Below are 16125 nucleotides of genomic sequence, written 5' to 3' on the forward strand. Positions count from 1 at the left end.
CCATAGGAATTTAAGCTCTATATCAATTACATCGATCTTTTCTCTCCGTTGTTTGGTAGTGGGATTAAGAAATATGACTACTGAACCAATGATCAGCCCATGAGTTGGAATGAATGAACAGATTTTACCCAACCTGTTTCGAGTTTCAGGTAGCATATTAACGCAAGAAAAGCTAGAATTGCACTAGAGTTCCAGCGTGCATTGCAGATGTTTGGGATCTGCTTAAACCTTACAAAAGGGATCGCAATCCTTTCAGTGTTAGTTTTGCACAAATATATGCGTGAAGTTCAATGTTTTGCTTCATAGGGACTTATGCTCTAAAGCAATCAGATCGATGCTCTCTCTCCGTTGTTTGGAAATTTGAAGCGCCATTGACGTGGTTTTTCAGGGACATGAGACTCCGTTCACTCAACAATTGACACGTTGCATCTCCTTGATGGTGCTTGAAACTGGCCAAAGTGTTTTTCTAGGTTTCCTTGTTCATCACCATACCAAAGATCTCTTCTTGAATGATATCTTGCATTGCATTCAATGACTGAATGGAAATGGTTTGTCTGATGTTGTAGAATGACGCAAATCGATCTATAAACACGTGTTTCTGTAACAACATCCCCAACATTTAGCCAACGGATAAACCACATGTCAATAAAAATGCACTTTCCTTTTCCTCTTTAAATAGAATATAAACGAATAATCTTAAAAGAGTGGTCAGCGGTTTTTCCAAACGAAATATCTTCACTAATTTGTTAATAAAATCGAAGTATGTAAACCCACTCCAGCGGATATCCGGGGGATCACGGAATGCTAGAGGTGTTGCGGTGGAAACGCGAGGACGTCAAGTTGTGCACTGTCTATGAATGTAAAAAGGAGATTAACGTCTTCTCTGAGGATGGCACGATCCGCATCGTTTGGGTGACGGGCCATAGCGGAGTAAGGAATAAAAGAGCAGTCAATAAAAATAGTTAACCAGAAGTCTTACAAGTTGACGCAGTCAACGAACGAAACATGTAACACTGTGAAGCAGCAATCCGATGAAGTCCTTCATCGGCAAGGGCTTTCGCCTCAGTGTGCAACACACTGCTACAACAACAACAATTGTGGAACAGCGAAACGATCGGTAGAACGACGAAAATCCTATGGGGAGATCCGGATCGTGAGAAGACGAGGCTATTACTAAAAGAAATTAAGAAGGAGGTTAGCATGGCTTTTGGTATCATAACGGGACACATAGGACTACGAGCTTACTTATCCAAAATCGACGCGACAAGTGACAGCATGTGTAGGGCATGGTAGATGATGAGACGTTGGAGCATTTTCTATGTCATTGTCCGGCTTTCGCGGCTAACAGATATCGGCACTTAGGTTGGAACATAATACCAGACATGAACCAACTTAGGGGCATGGTATGGAAAACAATTAAGGATTTGGTATGTAGCACGGAATTCCTAACTTAGATTTACTTTTTCGAGGTTATTTTTTTAGTATTTAGGGCGCACAAAAGAAGATTACTGGCTTAGGTGTATGTCCATAGTAGCATGGGGCGTATTTATATTAACACCCTCTTTTCAATTTAACCTACAGGGTTGGAAATGGGTTAACAACATAAATCTAAAAATTGCTAGAAATGTTCAATAAAAGTAACAAATACTTAATTCTTATTTGAAACTTAAAAATGTTTGCATTAAAATTCGTAGTTTTGGTAAATATTTTGGAAATTTTGTTAAAAATCCAAAAAGTCGATAAAATTGCATTTATACCTCTATTTTGTGAAGTCTAAAGAACTTCGGAACTTTTCGTTGGAACTTAAAATGCTTATAACTCCTCAATTATGTTTTTTCTGGGTTTCTTTTTTTTTTAATCCTACAACGTTTACGATGTTAAGTTTTTTTTGTGACATTTTTTGTAGCATACAAAAATCTTAGGTATCTGACCTCAACACATCCTCGGCCAACCGGCGACGAGCATTCAGCATAACCTCTGCACAAATACAATTTTTACACTTTTCGGGGTGGTAAAAGGGATCCGATTTTTTTCTACGCTCGCTATGAGGAGTGGTCTTTACAAACAAACAGCCACATGCAATGCAAGTGGTAGGCTCAGTTCTTTTCTCGGAGTGTAAGGACATATGGTTTTTGTAACCAAGTATGGACTTAAAGAATTTTCCACAAATTTCACATCCATGCTTGCCATCCCGTGAGTGTTTATTATAACGATGTCTCTTAAAGGATTTTTCCGTTATATAAACATTTGCACATTGACGGCAACCAAATACTGTTCTGCCATCTGCAGTCGTTTTTATTTCCGGCGGCATGGCTGTGGGGTTGCCATGATAACGTTTCCGATGCAATTCAAGGCCCTTTTGGTGAAGAAAGCGTTTACTACATAGGTTGCATTTAAACTTCATACGATTAGCATGCATACTGTAGATGTGACCTCTCAAGCCATCAATGGACGTATATGATTTGTTGCACCTTTTGCAATCGAAGATCTTTGGATCACTGTGCACCAATAAATGATCGCTTATTTGGCGACGACTATACAGCGTACGATTACAGCATGAAATGCAAAACTCATTATTGGGATGTTTGAGATGCATGTGTTTTCTCAACAGCTTAAAGTTTGGGTATGCGAGAGGGCAATAGACACACTGTATATTTGGCAACCAAATGGCCTGAAGCTCATCAACTTTATTAGGGTCATCCCAATTGCTGTCCATTAAAACTTCATAGCCATCACTATCGTTCTCTTCGTCATCTTCTGCAACATTATCACCACCACCTTTCTCCTCCTCTTTGTTCGAGATAAATTCAGCCTCGTCTTCATTATCATCATCCTTCTCTGGCATTGATTCGGCATCTGCGTGAACATCGTCTATTTCCAACTCTGGTAGAGCAATATTGGGCTTTACCTCGTCTTCAGAGTTCGCTTCAAGCTCAGTGATTTGGAAAGTCATTTGATTGTCACCCCTATATATTAATGGGTGAATGGGGGTCAAATATGTTAATGGGGGCATGGGTCTTGTGTCCTCTATTTTATCATCGTTGCCCAGGTTAACATCGTCACCATCAACAACAACTTCGTTTTTCACGACCACTTCGACTTCGGTTCTATGCAGACATATTTGACACTGCCGGACAAACTCTTGAAATATGTGAAACTCCCACATTTTATTTTGACAATTTTTGCAGACGTTCTTGAGATGCTTGGCCTTATCCATATCCACAATCTATAATAAGTTTAAAATAGTTGGGTTCGTTTGCAATCGTAAATTTTTACCTTCATCTACCTTTGGGTGAAAATATTCCAAAATGAGGGCATGCCATTTATTGCATCGGCCTTTTGAATCAAAAAGTTCATTAAAATCTCCGTTAGATGCGAGACACAAGCGGCATTGTTTTGATGAGGAATCCATTTTAGGTCTTCAAGGCGAAATTAATGATTTGTAGCAGAACTCGAAGGTCTCTTGAAAAGATAGTACAAATTTTGGATAGGTATAAATGTTGGTTGCAGTGTTTTCCCAAATTAAGAAATAGGTAAAACTAAAAAAAAAATAAGGCAGTGTGTAAACCGATATTTAATTAAAAAAATAGTAACACGGTACGACTGATAGAGCCAATGATAACTTTTTAAGGATGGTTGCATACTAGATGAACATGTGGGCTTTGGGGTACACTTTACAGACTAGGCATATAAAGACTGTCCCCGATTACTGTTCTGTGCACTAAGCGGAAGGAGGCCACCGTAGCGCAGAGGTTAGCATGTCCGCCTACGATGCTGAACGCCTGCGTTCGAATCCTGGCGAGACCATCAGAAAAAAATGTTCAGCGGTGGTTTCCCCTCCTAATGCTGGCAACATTTATGATGTACTATGCCATGTAAAACTTCTCGCCGAAGAGGTGTCGCACTGCGGCACGCCGTTCGGACTCGGCTATAAAAAAGAGTCCCTTTATCATTGAGCTTATACTTGAATCGGACTGCACTTATTGATGTGAGAAGTTTGCCCCTGTTCCTTAGTGGAATGTTCATGGGCAAAATTTGCATTGCGGAAATTCTTGCAAATAAAGAAAATTCTAGTTATTGGTTGGAATCCCACGGAGCTTTAGCTACTCTTGATTATACACATCCCCACAGAGAGAGATGTGAGTATCGAGGATGTCGTCTTACCTACTGAAATTATTAGGAGTACGACTCAACACGAAACGCGGAAAATGCGGAAACGCGGCGAAGATGATATACTGGAGTCCGGCAATTGTATATACGGAAGCGAGATTTGGAGTAAATCCCTATAGGTAAAAGCAGCACTAAAGTGCTGCTTTCCACTGTTCGAAAGCAGCGCCTGCAGTTCTCGCCATTGCTGATATGGAGCCAATGGACCTACAGGCTTTGGATAGATACAAATATATGACCCTAATAAGAGCCAATATTGCAAGATATTCAACAAGACACACTAAGCCTTTGGCAGTCAAGATTAGGGCTTAGGCTTATCCCCGACATACTAATACATTGGCAGAATCACAGGCGACTCTAACTTTTATATGCAATGCGAATGTCCATGAACATTCCATTAAGGAACAGGGGAAACTTCTCACATATTAAAGACTGCTATCCGATCCATGTTTAAGCTCTATGATAAGGGACCCACTTTTTATAGCCGAGTCCGAACGGCGTGCCGCAGTGAGACCCCTCTTTGGGAATAAGTTTTTACAATGCATAGTAACTCAAAAATACGCTACTGAAATTCTATGTGATACAGGTAATATCGGGACACGAATACTATTCCAAGTAGCTCTATTGAATGGGAAAATGGAGCTCACCATTCTGCATTTACGAGAAAGGAGAGGTGGTGCGTGATGCAGATTACACTGTCTTCCGCTGCACTGTTGCCGCCACAGCCGGTCGCCATTAGAGAAAGAGATCGAAGAAATAAGAGAGGATAACATAACAATGAAGTTGTGCAGCAGCGAGGACGCTTGGGAAGCTGTTACATGTTTTATTAAAGAGACACTCTGGTCAAACCAAAGAGACTTTGACGCGACGTCAATGATAATGCGATTACTATATGAGGAGAGCACCTGGACTCAGCAACACTGGGACTTATGACGTTAGTGCCACAAGTAAAGAGTGATTTTGTAAGAGCTATACAAATTTAAAAAAAAAAAAAACACATAAAGAGAGAAATTCATGAAATAAATGTGAAATGAAATTTAATGTTTGAAAATTATTTCATGCAAATGTTGACCGTGACTGTGCCTCAAATGTCCATCCGATTAGTCTAATTTTGGCATACTGTTTCCAACATTTTGGCCGGTATCTCACATATAAATGCTTCAATGTTGTCTTCGAATGCGTCAATTAAAACGCGCTTGTCTGTATAGACAATAGCTTATACATAGCCCCACAAAAAATAGTCTGAAGGCGTTAAATTGCACGTGAAATAAAATGTTCACCGAACTCGGCTCTCAATAAATCCATTATTAAGCATGCTGTGTGGCATGTGGCACCGTTTTGTTAAAACCACATGTCATGCAAGTCAAACTCTTGCATTTTTGGACAATAAAAAGTTGGATATCGTCTCACGATAGCGGTCACCATTCACAGTTACGTTACGATTCGCATCATCTTGGAAAAAGTATGGTCCAATGATGCCACCAGCGCATAAACCACACCAAACTGTGATTTTTCCGGATGCATTGGTAGCTCTTGCAATGCTTCTGGCTGATTTTCACTCCAAAATCGACAATTTTGCTTATTTGCGTACCCATTGAGCCAAAATTTGGCTTTGTCCATAAAATGGAAGAAGCGCGCGATGAACTTTCTTAACAGAGCATACCTTGTTATAAGAAAGTTCAAGAATTTCAAGCGTTGTTTGTTTGTAAGACGATTAAATTAAATTAAATAAATTATAGACCAATCTGAAGATATTTGACAGTGAAACAAAACATGAAATGTACGTGAGTTGTTGAAACCAGTGTTGCCAAAAAGATAATCCCTAAAAAATTGCCCTTTAGATCCGTCTCGTAGTAATGCGAGAGCTGCGTCACGGTGATTTATATATCCACAGAGATAAAGCCGGTAGAAGCGGAGCACTTCGTTAGTTGTGTAATGCACTTTGCCAACTAAAGGCTGGTACTACGTTCGTTTTTCACCCTTGAAAACCCAAGTTTTTCGCTATTACTTTTTTGAAACACTTAAAAAATCTCAATGATAATACAATAATTTTAAAGTGCATACTATAAGTAATCAGGGAATGTCCTGCTGAATGAAATCGGTACGTTTTTTGCCTCAAAATCTATAACATAAAAAACAAGTAAAAGCGTGCTAAGTTCGGCCGGACCGAATCTTACATACCCTCCACCATGGATCGCATTTGTCGAGTTCTTTTCCCGGCATCTCTTCTTAGGCAAAAAGAGGATAAAAGAAAAGATTTGCTCTGTCATTAGAGCGATATCAACCGAATCGGACCATAAGTAAATTATATGTTGGAGACATGTGTAAAACATGTGTAGCCAATTTGAATAAGAATTGTGAACTTTGGGAGCTCAAGAAGTAAAATAGAGACATCAGTTTATATGGATCGATTCATACCATAATAAACACATATGTTGATGGTCATGAGAAGATCCGTCGTACAAAATTTCAAACAAATCGGATAATAATTACGATCTCTAGAGGCTCAAGAAGTCAAGATCCCAGATGGGTTTATATGGCAGTTATATCAGGTTATAGACTAATTTGAACCATTTTTGGCAGAGTTGTTGGAAATCATGACAAAAACAAATTTCAGCCAAATCTGATAAGAATTGCGCGCTCTAGTGACTTAAAAAGTCGAGATTCAAGATCGGTTTATATGGCAGACATATCAGATTATTAACCGATTTGGATTATACTCAGCACAGTTGTTGGAAGTCATGGCAGAACACGTCGCGCAAAATTTTAGCCAAATCGCATAGGAATTGCGCCTTCTAGAAGCTCAAAAAGTCAAGACCCCAGATCGGTTTATGTGACAGCTATACCAGGTTATGGACCGAATACAACCATACTTAGCACAGTTGTTGGAAATCATAACAAAAAAACACGTCATGCATTTCAGGGAAATCGGATAAGAATTGCACCCTCTAGTGGCTCAAAAAGTCAAGATCCAAGATCGGTTTATATGGCAGCTATATCAAAACATGGAACGATATGGCCCATTTATAATCCCAATCGACCTACACTAATAAGAAGTATTTGTGCAAAATTTCAAGCGGCTAGCTTTACTCCTTCGAAAGTTAGCATGCTTTCGAAAGACAGAGGGACAGACTTGGCTAGATTGACATAGGTGAGGTTAGGTTAGGTTGAAAAAAAAGTGCAGATATTAAGCCGCCCCATGCCACTATGGACATACACCTAAGGCAGTAATCGGCTTGTTGTGCGCTGTAAAAACTATAAAATAACTTCTCAAAAGAAAATTTTAAGTTAGGAATTCCGTTCTACTTACAAAATCCTTAATATATCCACAGAGATAAAGCCACTCCCCTAAGTTGGTTCATTCAGAGTGAGAAATTAAGAAAATATGTCGGAGGGCTTAACACAACTAACTGTCTCAAATTTCAGCGAAATCGTAAAATGTATGCGCCTTTTATGGCCCCATGACCTTAAATCGAGAGATCGGTCTATGTCACAATTATATCCAAACCTGGACCGATCTGGACCAAATTGAAGAAGGATACCATGTGGCTTAACACAGCTCACTGTTTCAAATTTAGTGGTGTAATAAATACAAGTCACAGTTCATTTTTGGTCCAGCATTGGTCTTTTTGGCAGCTATATCCAAATATGGACCGATCTGAACCTTATAGGAAACGGATGTCGCAAAACCTAACATAAGTCACTGTGACAAATTTCAGCAAAATCGGATAATAAATGGGGCTTTTAGGGGTCGAAGACCCTAAATCAGCGGATCGGTCTATATGGGGGCTATATCAAGATATAGTCCGATATAGCCCATCTTCGAACTTAACCTGCTTATGGACAAAAAAAGAATCTGTGCAAAATTTCAGCTCAATATCTCTATTTTTGAAGACTGTAGCGTGATTTCAACAGACAGACGGACAGACTTTTATGGGCCTAGGACCCTAAATCGGCGGATCGGTCTATATGGGGGCTATATCAAGATATAGTCCGATATAGCCCATTTTCGAACTTAACCTGCTTATGGACAAAAAAATAATCTGTGCAAAATGGGGCTTTTAGGGGTCGAAGACCCTAAATCAGCGGATCGGTCTATATGGGGGCTATATCAAGATATAGTCCGATATAGCCCATCTTCGAACTTAACCTGCTTATGGACAAAAAAAGAAACTGTGCAAAATTTCAGCTCAATATCTCTATTTTTGAAGACTGTAGCGTGATTTCAACAGACAGACGGACGGACATGTCTAGATCGTCTTAAATTTTTACGCGGATCAAGAATATATATACTTTATAGGGTCGGAAATGGATATTTCGATGTGTTGCAAACGGAATGACAAAATGAATATACCCCCATCCGTCGGTGGTGGGTATAAAAAGAGGAGCTATTGAATGCAACCCGCAGCCTCTCAAGCAGAAGAGTCGTCGTGCACGATGGAATACCGGCTACAGTGCAGATTGCTGAAAACAGACTTGAATTTCTTCAAAAAAAAAAAGGGGAACTATGGAATATAGCCCGCAGCCTCTCAAGCAGAAGCGCCGTCGTTCATGATAGAATACAGGCTATAGTGCAAATTGCTGAAAACAGACTTGAATTTTTTCTTAAAATGTTTTACCGGTGCCTATTTGAGGGTATTTTTCCGAAGATATGGAAGAGACAAAAGCTGGTCCTCATAAGTAAGGACAAAGGTGATTCAACATCCCCCTCGTCACCCGTACGCTGGACACGGCAAGCAAGCTTTTGGAGTGACGGCTCAAGAACGCACGCCATCATTGAAAGAGGTGGACTCTCTCTAAGACAACATGGCTTCCGACCAGGAATGTCCACGACCGGAGCTTTCGGAGTTGTGGTGCAGATAGCAGAGGCGGCTAGGCAAAGGAACCTGTACTATAGGCCAATTGTTCTCTTGGTCACGCTGGATGTGAAAAACGCCTCATTTGGTCTGACATCCTCGAGGCGCTTAAAGAGGACTTTTATATCCCGGCGTATCTGAGGAGAATTATAATAAGTTACTTGCATAACAGGGGACTTTTCTATAACTCTCCGGATGGAACGACTGGCTGGAATCCCACGGCTAGCAACTTGCGATGTTCAAGACGGAGTTTCTAGTCCCAACGAAAACAAAAATAACATACTGATGAAGACCAAGAGATCGGTCAAATCTAGGGACCGACATCGCACCCCAGTCGATTGATGGCAAACATAGGTGGGCCTCTCCAAATCCTCCAAAGCATCCTCCAAAATGGGAGCGAAATATGCGAAATGTGCAGACAGCATGCCAAGGGAAATCGCTGCTCTTGGTACATAGGACGGGGGCTCTTAGGGTTATTTCATGCTACTGGACAGTGGCGGAGAGCAACAGGCTCTACACCGCGAAGTGCAACACCCAGAGAGGACAGGGTGAGAATTCAAACGAATCATACACGAGCCATACGAGAGGAGACTATCGAGAGATGGCGTTAATTATTACCTCACGCAGATGTTGGCTGGCCATGGTTACTTCCGGAAAAACCTGTATAGAATGAGCAAATGCCCATGTGGAACACACATTCTTCCACTTCGAGCGCTGGGACGCAAAACGTAGGACACTGGAAACAGCGATTGGCGAAGTTTCGCCTTGGACAATTGTCCAGAGGAAGCTGAAGATACTCCTAACAAGTACTGCGCAGGAAGAAGATGGACCTGCAAGCAGCGGCATAGAAAAAAACTACAACATCCATCTTTTTTGCCTATGAACATTCCACTAAGGAACAGGTTCCAACTTCCCACATATCAATGAGTGCAGTCCGAATCAAGTTTAAAGTCAATGATAAGGGACCTCCTTTTTAAGCCGAGTCCGAATGGCGTACATGGCATAGTACCTCACAAATGTTGCCAGCACTAAGAGGGGAAAACCACCGCCAAGAATTTTTCTGATGGTCTCGCCACGATACGAACCCAGGTGTTCAGCCTCATAGGCGGACATGCTAAAATATGGGCTGGTCTGGATTATATTTATTTTCAGGTGGTGAGAACTCCTATACAAGTCACAGTTTCAGCGAAATCCGACAATAAATTCGATTTTTTGAGATTAGGACGCCAACTTGGAAGATCGTTCTATATGGCAGCTATGTTTATCTAAACATAGTCTTATCTGGGATGGCTGTTGGGAGTCTTAGTACAACTCACTGTTTTTAATTCAATTCGGATTATAAATGCACCTCCCACGGGCTTTAGACCCTATGTCGGCAGAGCGGCCTATATGCTTCGAATACTTAGGAGCCTTATGCAACTCATCTGTTCCAAATATCAGCGAAATCGGACAACACATGCGGCTCTATGGACTTAAGACCCTATATCGCCAGATCGGTCTATATGGCAGCTTTATCCAAATATACACCGATTTGGCCCATTCAAGAATATATCCTGCGCATAGAATAAATATGAGTCTGTCCAAAATTTCAATATTCTCAATTTTTAAAGACTGTAGCGTGATTACAACTGATGGACACATGAACACATGGACATCGTTAAATCGTCTTAGAATTTTAAGACGATCAGAAAAATATATACCTTGTAGGGTCGGAAATGGATATTTCCATGTGTTGCAAACGGAATGACTAATGAATATACCCAGTAACAGTAAGATTTCTGTTATGATTTCTGCCCGGTATGGGCAGAATTGGTTTATAACCTGAAGAGAGCTCGCAATTCTTTACAAATTTGGCTGAAACTTTGTACAATGACTTTTGTGATCTGATATGCAACAACTTTGCCAAGAATGGTCCCAATCGTCCTTTAATCAAATATAACTGTCATATAACCGAACTCCCCCAGCCGACACGGGATAACTATGAGCACCACACAGGCCGGAACTTTGAATTTTGTGATGCCCCTAGTTATCACGCGAAGCTTAGCTGAAAGCTACCGGGCGCGTCCACAGGTTGCGGATGGTATGGCCGCGGGCAGTCAGTGATTTTCGAGAGGAAAGTCTCAGTGAGGAGTCAGGTGGCACTGGCTCTTAATTAAATACTGAGTGCCATTGATACTCGAGATGACAAGGCGAGTTATTGGCGCCTTCAAATAACCAATGGACAATATCAGTGTCTGTTCCCAGCTAAGGGGCGGCTGGAGGCGAGCGTCGGATCTTGGAGCAAGAGACCCGCCACAACAAGGCAGATATTATCGCATTACAGGAAGTGCGATGGACCGGGAATGGCGTCACAACAACACCAAACCGGGACGAACTACACTTGTACAACCGAGTAAATAAAGAAAATGGAGAATGTTGGGAGCCACAACTTTGACACAGTCAGCAACTTCGCCTACCTCGGCACAGCCGTAACCGAAACGAATGACATTAGTTTTGAAATACAACGAAGAATAATAATACTACTTTGGTTTAAGTAGGCGGTTTAGAAAGGAGGCCACCTCTCGACCGATGAAGATAACACCACACAAGACACTGATATTACCCGTGTTATTGTATGGTTCTGAGGCATGGGTACATGTGAAAGCAGACGAGCCAGTGCTTGAGAATATAATGGAGAGTTTGTGTTAATGGAGAATATAGGCGTTACACGTATCAACTCAAAATACAACGGCTGCGTTGGCTGGGTAATGTTGTCAGAATGGATGAAGAAGCTTGAGCAAAGAAGTCTTTTGAAGGCAAACACCCAAAGCCAAAAGCCCGATGGAAAGATCAAGTGGTCGGAGACACCTCCAAACTTGGTGGGGGATATTATAAAATGAGCGCAGAAGATCGAGGCGCTTGGAACGCTATTCTACGCTCGGCTAGTTGAACAAATGTTCTGTCATAGCCAATTAAAGTAAAGTAAGTAAAGAGTGTCCTGTTAAATCTTTTCTCCAAAGAGGCGTTGCACTGCGGCACGCCGTTCGGACTCGGCTATAAAAAGGAGGCCCCTATCATTGAGCTTTAACTTGCATCGGACTGCACGCATTGATATGTGAGAAGTTTGCCCCTGTACCTAATGGAATGTTCATGGGTTAAATTAGTATTTACCAACAAAACTGGCAAGGTTGAATCAAATCGGTCCATAACCGCACATATCTCCCACATAAACCGATCTTCGATGTGAATTCTTGAGTCTTTAAGGAGCGCAATTCCTAACCAAATTGCCTGAAGATTTGCCCAATGGCTTCTGATATGATTTCCAATTAATCTGCAAAGTATGTTTGATATCGGTATATAATACGATATAGCTCTCACAAAAACTGATCTGGCAATTTGACAGCTTGGGCCTTTAGGTGGGCCTTCTCTTCGATTCTAAGCCAATTTGGCTGCGATTTCGCACAAAGGTTGGAGTTATGATATTTACCATTTTCATCGAAGTATGATCCAAATCGGTTAATAACATGATATACCTCCCATATAAACTGAACTCCCGATTGAAGTTTTTGAAGGCTGAAACTTTACAGAGTGACTACTGTTGTGACTCTCACAAATCGGCGAAGTGTAATCCATTTTAATGGATCTCCCAATTTGAGTTTTTGATCCTCTAAGGGCTCAAATCCTAACCAAATTAGCTGAAATTTTGCACAATAGTTTCGGTTTTGACTCCACTCAATGTGGTCCTAATCGGTTTATAACCTGATATACCTCCCATATATACACAGATATTCCAATTGGAATTCTGGAACTCCTAGAAGGCGCAATACTTATCCAATTTGGTTGAAATTTCGCACATTGGTTTCAGTTATGAGTTTTTACTAATCTGCCAAGCATGGTCCAAATGGGTTAGTAACTTTTTATAGCTCCCACATAAACTGGTCTTACGCTTGGGATTCTTGAGCCCATAGAGGGCGCAATTTCTAGTGAAATTGCCTGAAACTGTTCACTCTAATTTCTAATCTAACCAAATCGTTCTATAACCTACTACGCAAATTGCAAATTTTGCACATGAGCATTCCACTTAGGAACAGGGGCAAACTTCCCACATTTCAATGAGTGCAGTCCAGTTCAAGTTTAAGCTCAATGATGAGGGGCCTCCTTTCTTCTACAGATTTGATTTCTTGAGTCCCCTCAACAAATATGGCTGAAATTTTGCACAACGGTTTCTGTTGTGACTTCCAGAAAAGCTGCTATATGTGGTGCCAATCGGTTTATAACCTGATATAGCTTCCATATAAACCTATTTTCCGATTTGACTTCTTAAGCCACTAGAGGTTGCAATTCTTTACCGATTTGGCTGAAACTTGCACAATGACTTCTGTGATCTGATCTGATCTGCAACAACATTGCCAGGAATGGTCCCAATCGGCCTTTAACATGATATACCATCTAACCGAACTCCAATTTGACTAGAGGGGCTAAAGAAGTCAAAATGTTTCCTTGTACCCTTGTAAACTTTAAACTTTAAATGCTTGTACATCCTTTGGTGTGCTATCAATCGAGAAAGGAGACATTATGGTGTTACGATTCTCGATTCTTAATTTAAGAAATTTGTTTTATTTTCGATTCTTAATTTAAGAAATTTGTTTTATTTATATTGTTTATCTAGTCAAAAACACACAAAAAATAAAAACGACAGCTGTTTACTGCAAATTTTTTTTTTAAATAAATTTTTGCTGCAAACATTTTATAAACAAATATTTGTTTTCATTAAGGAAATAAATGAAAATATTTATAGGGAAAACTTATTTTAAGAAAAGCATTTCAAGATTTTTTTTTTCAAAAGAAAACTTTTTTCAGAAAAAATAAATTAAAAATATTTCGTAAACATGTGACGACCCTAACATATAGGAAATTATTATCTTTCGGAATTTATTATAATTGATTTATTTTTTTTTTTTTTTGAGGGATTTAAATGGCTCTCACTATTCCTTTTCATATTTTACACAGCTAATCGTCGCTGTTGGCTCATGCTTTATTTCTTGATAATAGTTTTTGTTGCTCTTCCTGGGATGTTTTCTTCGTCGATGTGTCATTACCAGACTTTTTGAGCCAAAAGTCATGGGACAATAAACGCAAGCGTATGAATCCTTGGTCTCGGACTTCACCACACCATCTGCTGCTAACTGAGAACTAGTATTCTGATTTGCCTTTCTACTACAACTTCTGCACTTGTTGATGTGGCCAGAGGAATTCTTCATAGTCCATCTACGCGAGTTTGTAGGCATTTTTCGCTGAAACTTAATGCCGCATACAATGCAGGTAATTTGCTCACGCCCATTGTCATCGTGGGATTCCTCATGAATTTTATGGCTATATTTAGACTTGAATAGCCTTCCGCAATATTTGCATTTACGTTTAGCCTCACGCGTATGCACATTATAACGATGCGACCTGAAGGCGATATCCGTTTTATAAACATTTCCACATTGACGACAACCATACAATTTTTTGCCATCTGCTGTTGTTTTTATATCGGGCGCAATTCGCATATCTTTGCCATGCACCAGACTTTCATGTACCTCAAGACCCTTGGAAACCTGGAAGCTTTTGCCGCAGATTTTGCATTTGAATTTCATGCGAGTGGTATGCTTTGTTAGCATATGACCTCTCAAGCTATTGCTACTCGTATAGGGATTGCCACACTTTTTGCAATAGAAGGCCTCCGGATCATTGTGCACCATCAAATGTTCTCCGATATGGCGTCGAGTCTTCAGCTTACGGCCACAGCACAAAATGTAAAATTCCTCATCGCTATGGCAAAGGCGAAAATGTTTTTTCAGTTGCTTAATGGTGGGATAGGTGACAGGACAATGCACACATTGTATATTAGGTATCCAAGTGGCCAAAAGCTCATCAATTTTATTATTATCTCCGCCACTATCCTTAGTTTCGTTATCAAGTTGGGGTACAAATATGACATCCTCATCACCATCGTCATCACTTCTGTTCTCAAGGGCTGCATTGACAATATCACCAAAATGCTGCTCCTGCTCGTTCTCTGAGATAAATTCGGCATCCGACTGAACATCGATTTCCAAGTCTGGCTGAACAATGTCAGATTTTACTTCCTTGTTAGCAGTTGCTTCAAACGCTGAGACTTCGAAAACCATTTGGGTGTCACCCTCTGCGGAATGTATTACGAGTGACAAGGTCTTCTTGTCCATGGTGTTGTCCTCTTCTTTATCATCACCGCAAAATACAACGTCATCGTCATCATCATCACCTCCACCTTCTTTATCAGCATTACCCTCTTTCACAGATACCTGAGTTTGAGTTCTACTCAGTTTTATTTGACGCCTTCGAACAGTCTCTTGAAAAATGTGAAAGTCCCACATTTTAAATCGACACTCCTTGCAGATGGCCCTCAGATGCTTGGCCTTAGCCATGTCCACTATCTAAAAGAATTCAATACACTGAAGTTCATTTGCGTTTGCGAACTATTTCATCTTTATCTACCTTTGGGTGAAAATATTCCAAAGTCAGATCATGCCATTTATTGCCCCTGCCATTTGTATCGAAGAGTTCATGAAACTCTCCTTCGGATTGAAGACACAGTCGACATTGCCTCAATGAGGAAGTCATTTTAGGTGCTTAGGACAAAATGTGAGATTTTCAGCAGAATTCCAATGTGTCTCTTGAAATGAGAGTACAAATGTGGTGTGAAAAGTAAATTCAAGTCAGGAATATATATATATATATTTTTTTTTTTTGAAAATTTAAGATTAAGATTTTTTAAATGCAACTTATGGTGTTACAAGAAACAAAAAATCAAATTTAATTGGAATTTACAATTTTTAAATTTCATTAAACATTTAGCAATGTTTTTCAAAAGAAACATTTCGGGAAATTACACGTAGAGCAAAGCTTTAATAATTTTTAGAATAAACATTAAAAAAAGGTAGCATAAATATATCAATAAAAAAATTTTAATATTTATTTTGTGTGCCTGGTATGACTGGTCAATGCATTTATTATTCAACGTTATTATTTCTTTCCAAAGGGGGAAAGAGTCGAGCAAATTTGACCTAGGGTATGAATATCACAAGAAATAAAGGTCTTT

At 40.1% G+C, this 16125-nt stretch overlaps 3 protein-coding genes across 3 annotated transcripts in view; all 3 read right to left on the reverse strand.

Moving 5' to 3' along the window:
- Window positions 1-16125, reverse strand: part of LOC106093470 (zinc finger protein 136-like) — an 84579-nt gene that overhangs the window by 36414 nt on the left and 32040 nt on the right. The window lies entirely within an intron of this gene.
- LOC106093474 (zinc finger E-box-binding homeobox 1) lies at window positions 1869-3373 on the reverse strand. The gene is made up of 2 exons (XM_059366426.1): window positions 3277-3373; window positions 1869-3226 (listed from the first exon to the last, which is right to left on the reverse strand). The coding sequence occupies exons 1-2, from the start codon at window positions 3280-3282 to the stop codon at window positions 1919-1921; spliced, it is 1314 nt and encodes a 437-aa protein (XP_059222409.1). The 5' UTR covers window positions 3283-3373; the 3' UTR covers window positions 1869-1918.
- Window positions 13948-15721, reverse strand: LOC106093472 (zinc finger protein 136). The gene is made up of 2 exons (XM_013260526.2): window positions 15522-15721; window positions 13948-15460 (listed from the first exon to the last, which is right to left on the reverse strand). Exons 1-2 carry the CDS (start codon window positions 15645-15647, stop codon window positions 13988-13990), a joined length of 1599 nt encoding a protein of 532 aa, XP_013115980.2. The 5' UTR covers window positions 15648-15721; the 3' UTR covers window positions 13948-13987.

Source organism: Stomoxys calcitrans, chromosome 1 (assembly GCF_963082655.1).
Source record: "Stomoxys calcitrans chromosome 1, idStoCalc2.1, whole genome shotgun sequence".
Lineage (NCBI taxonomy): Eukaryota > Metazoa > Arthropoda > Insecta > Diptera > Muscidae > Stomoxys > Stomoxys calcitrans.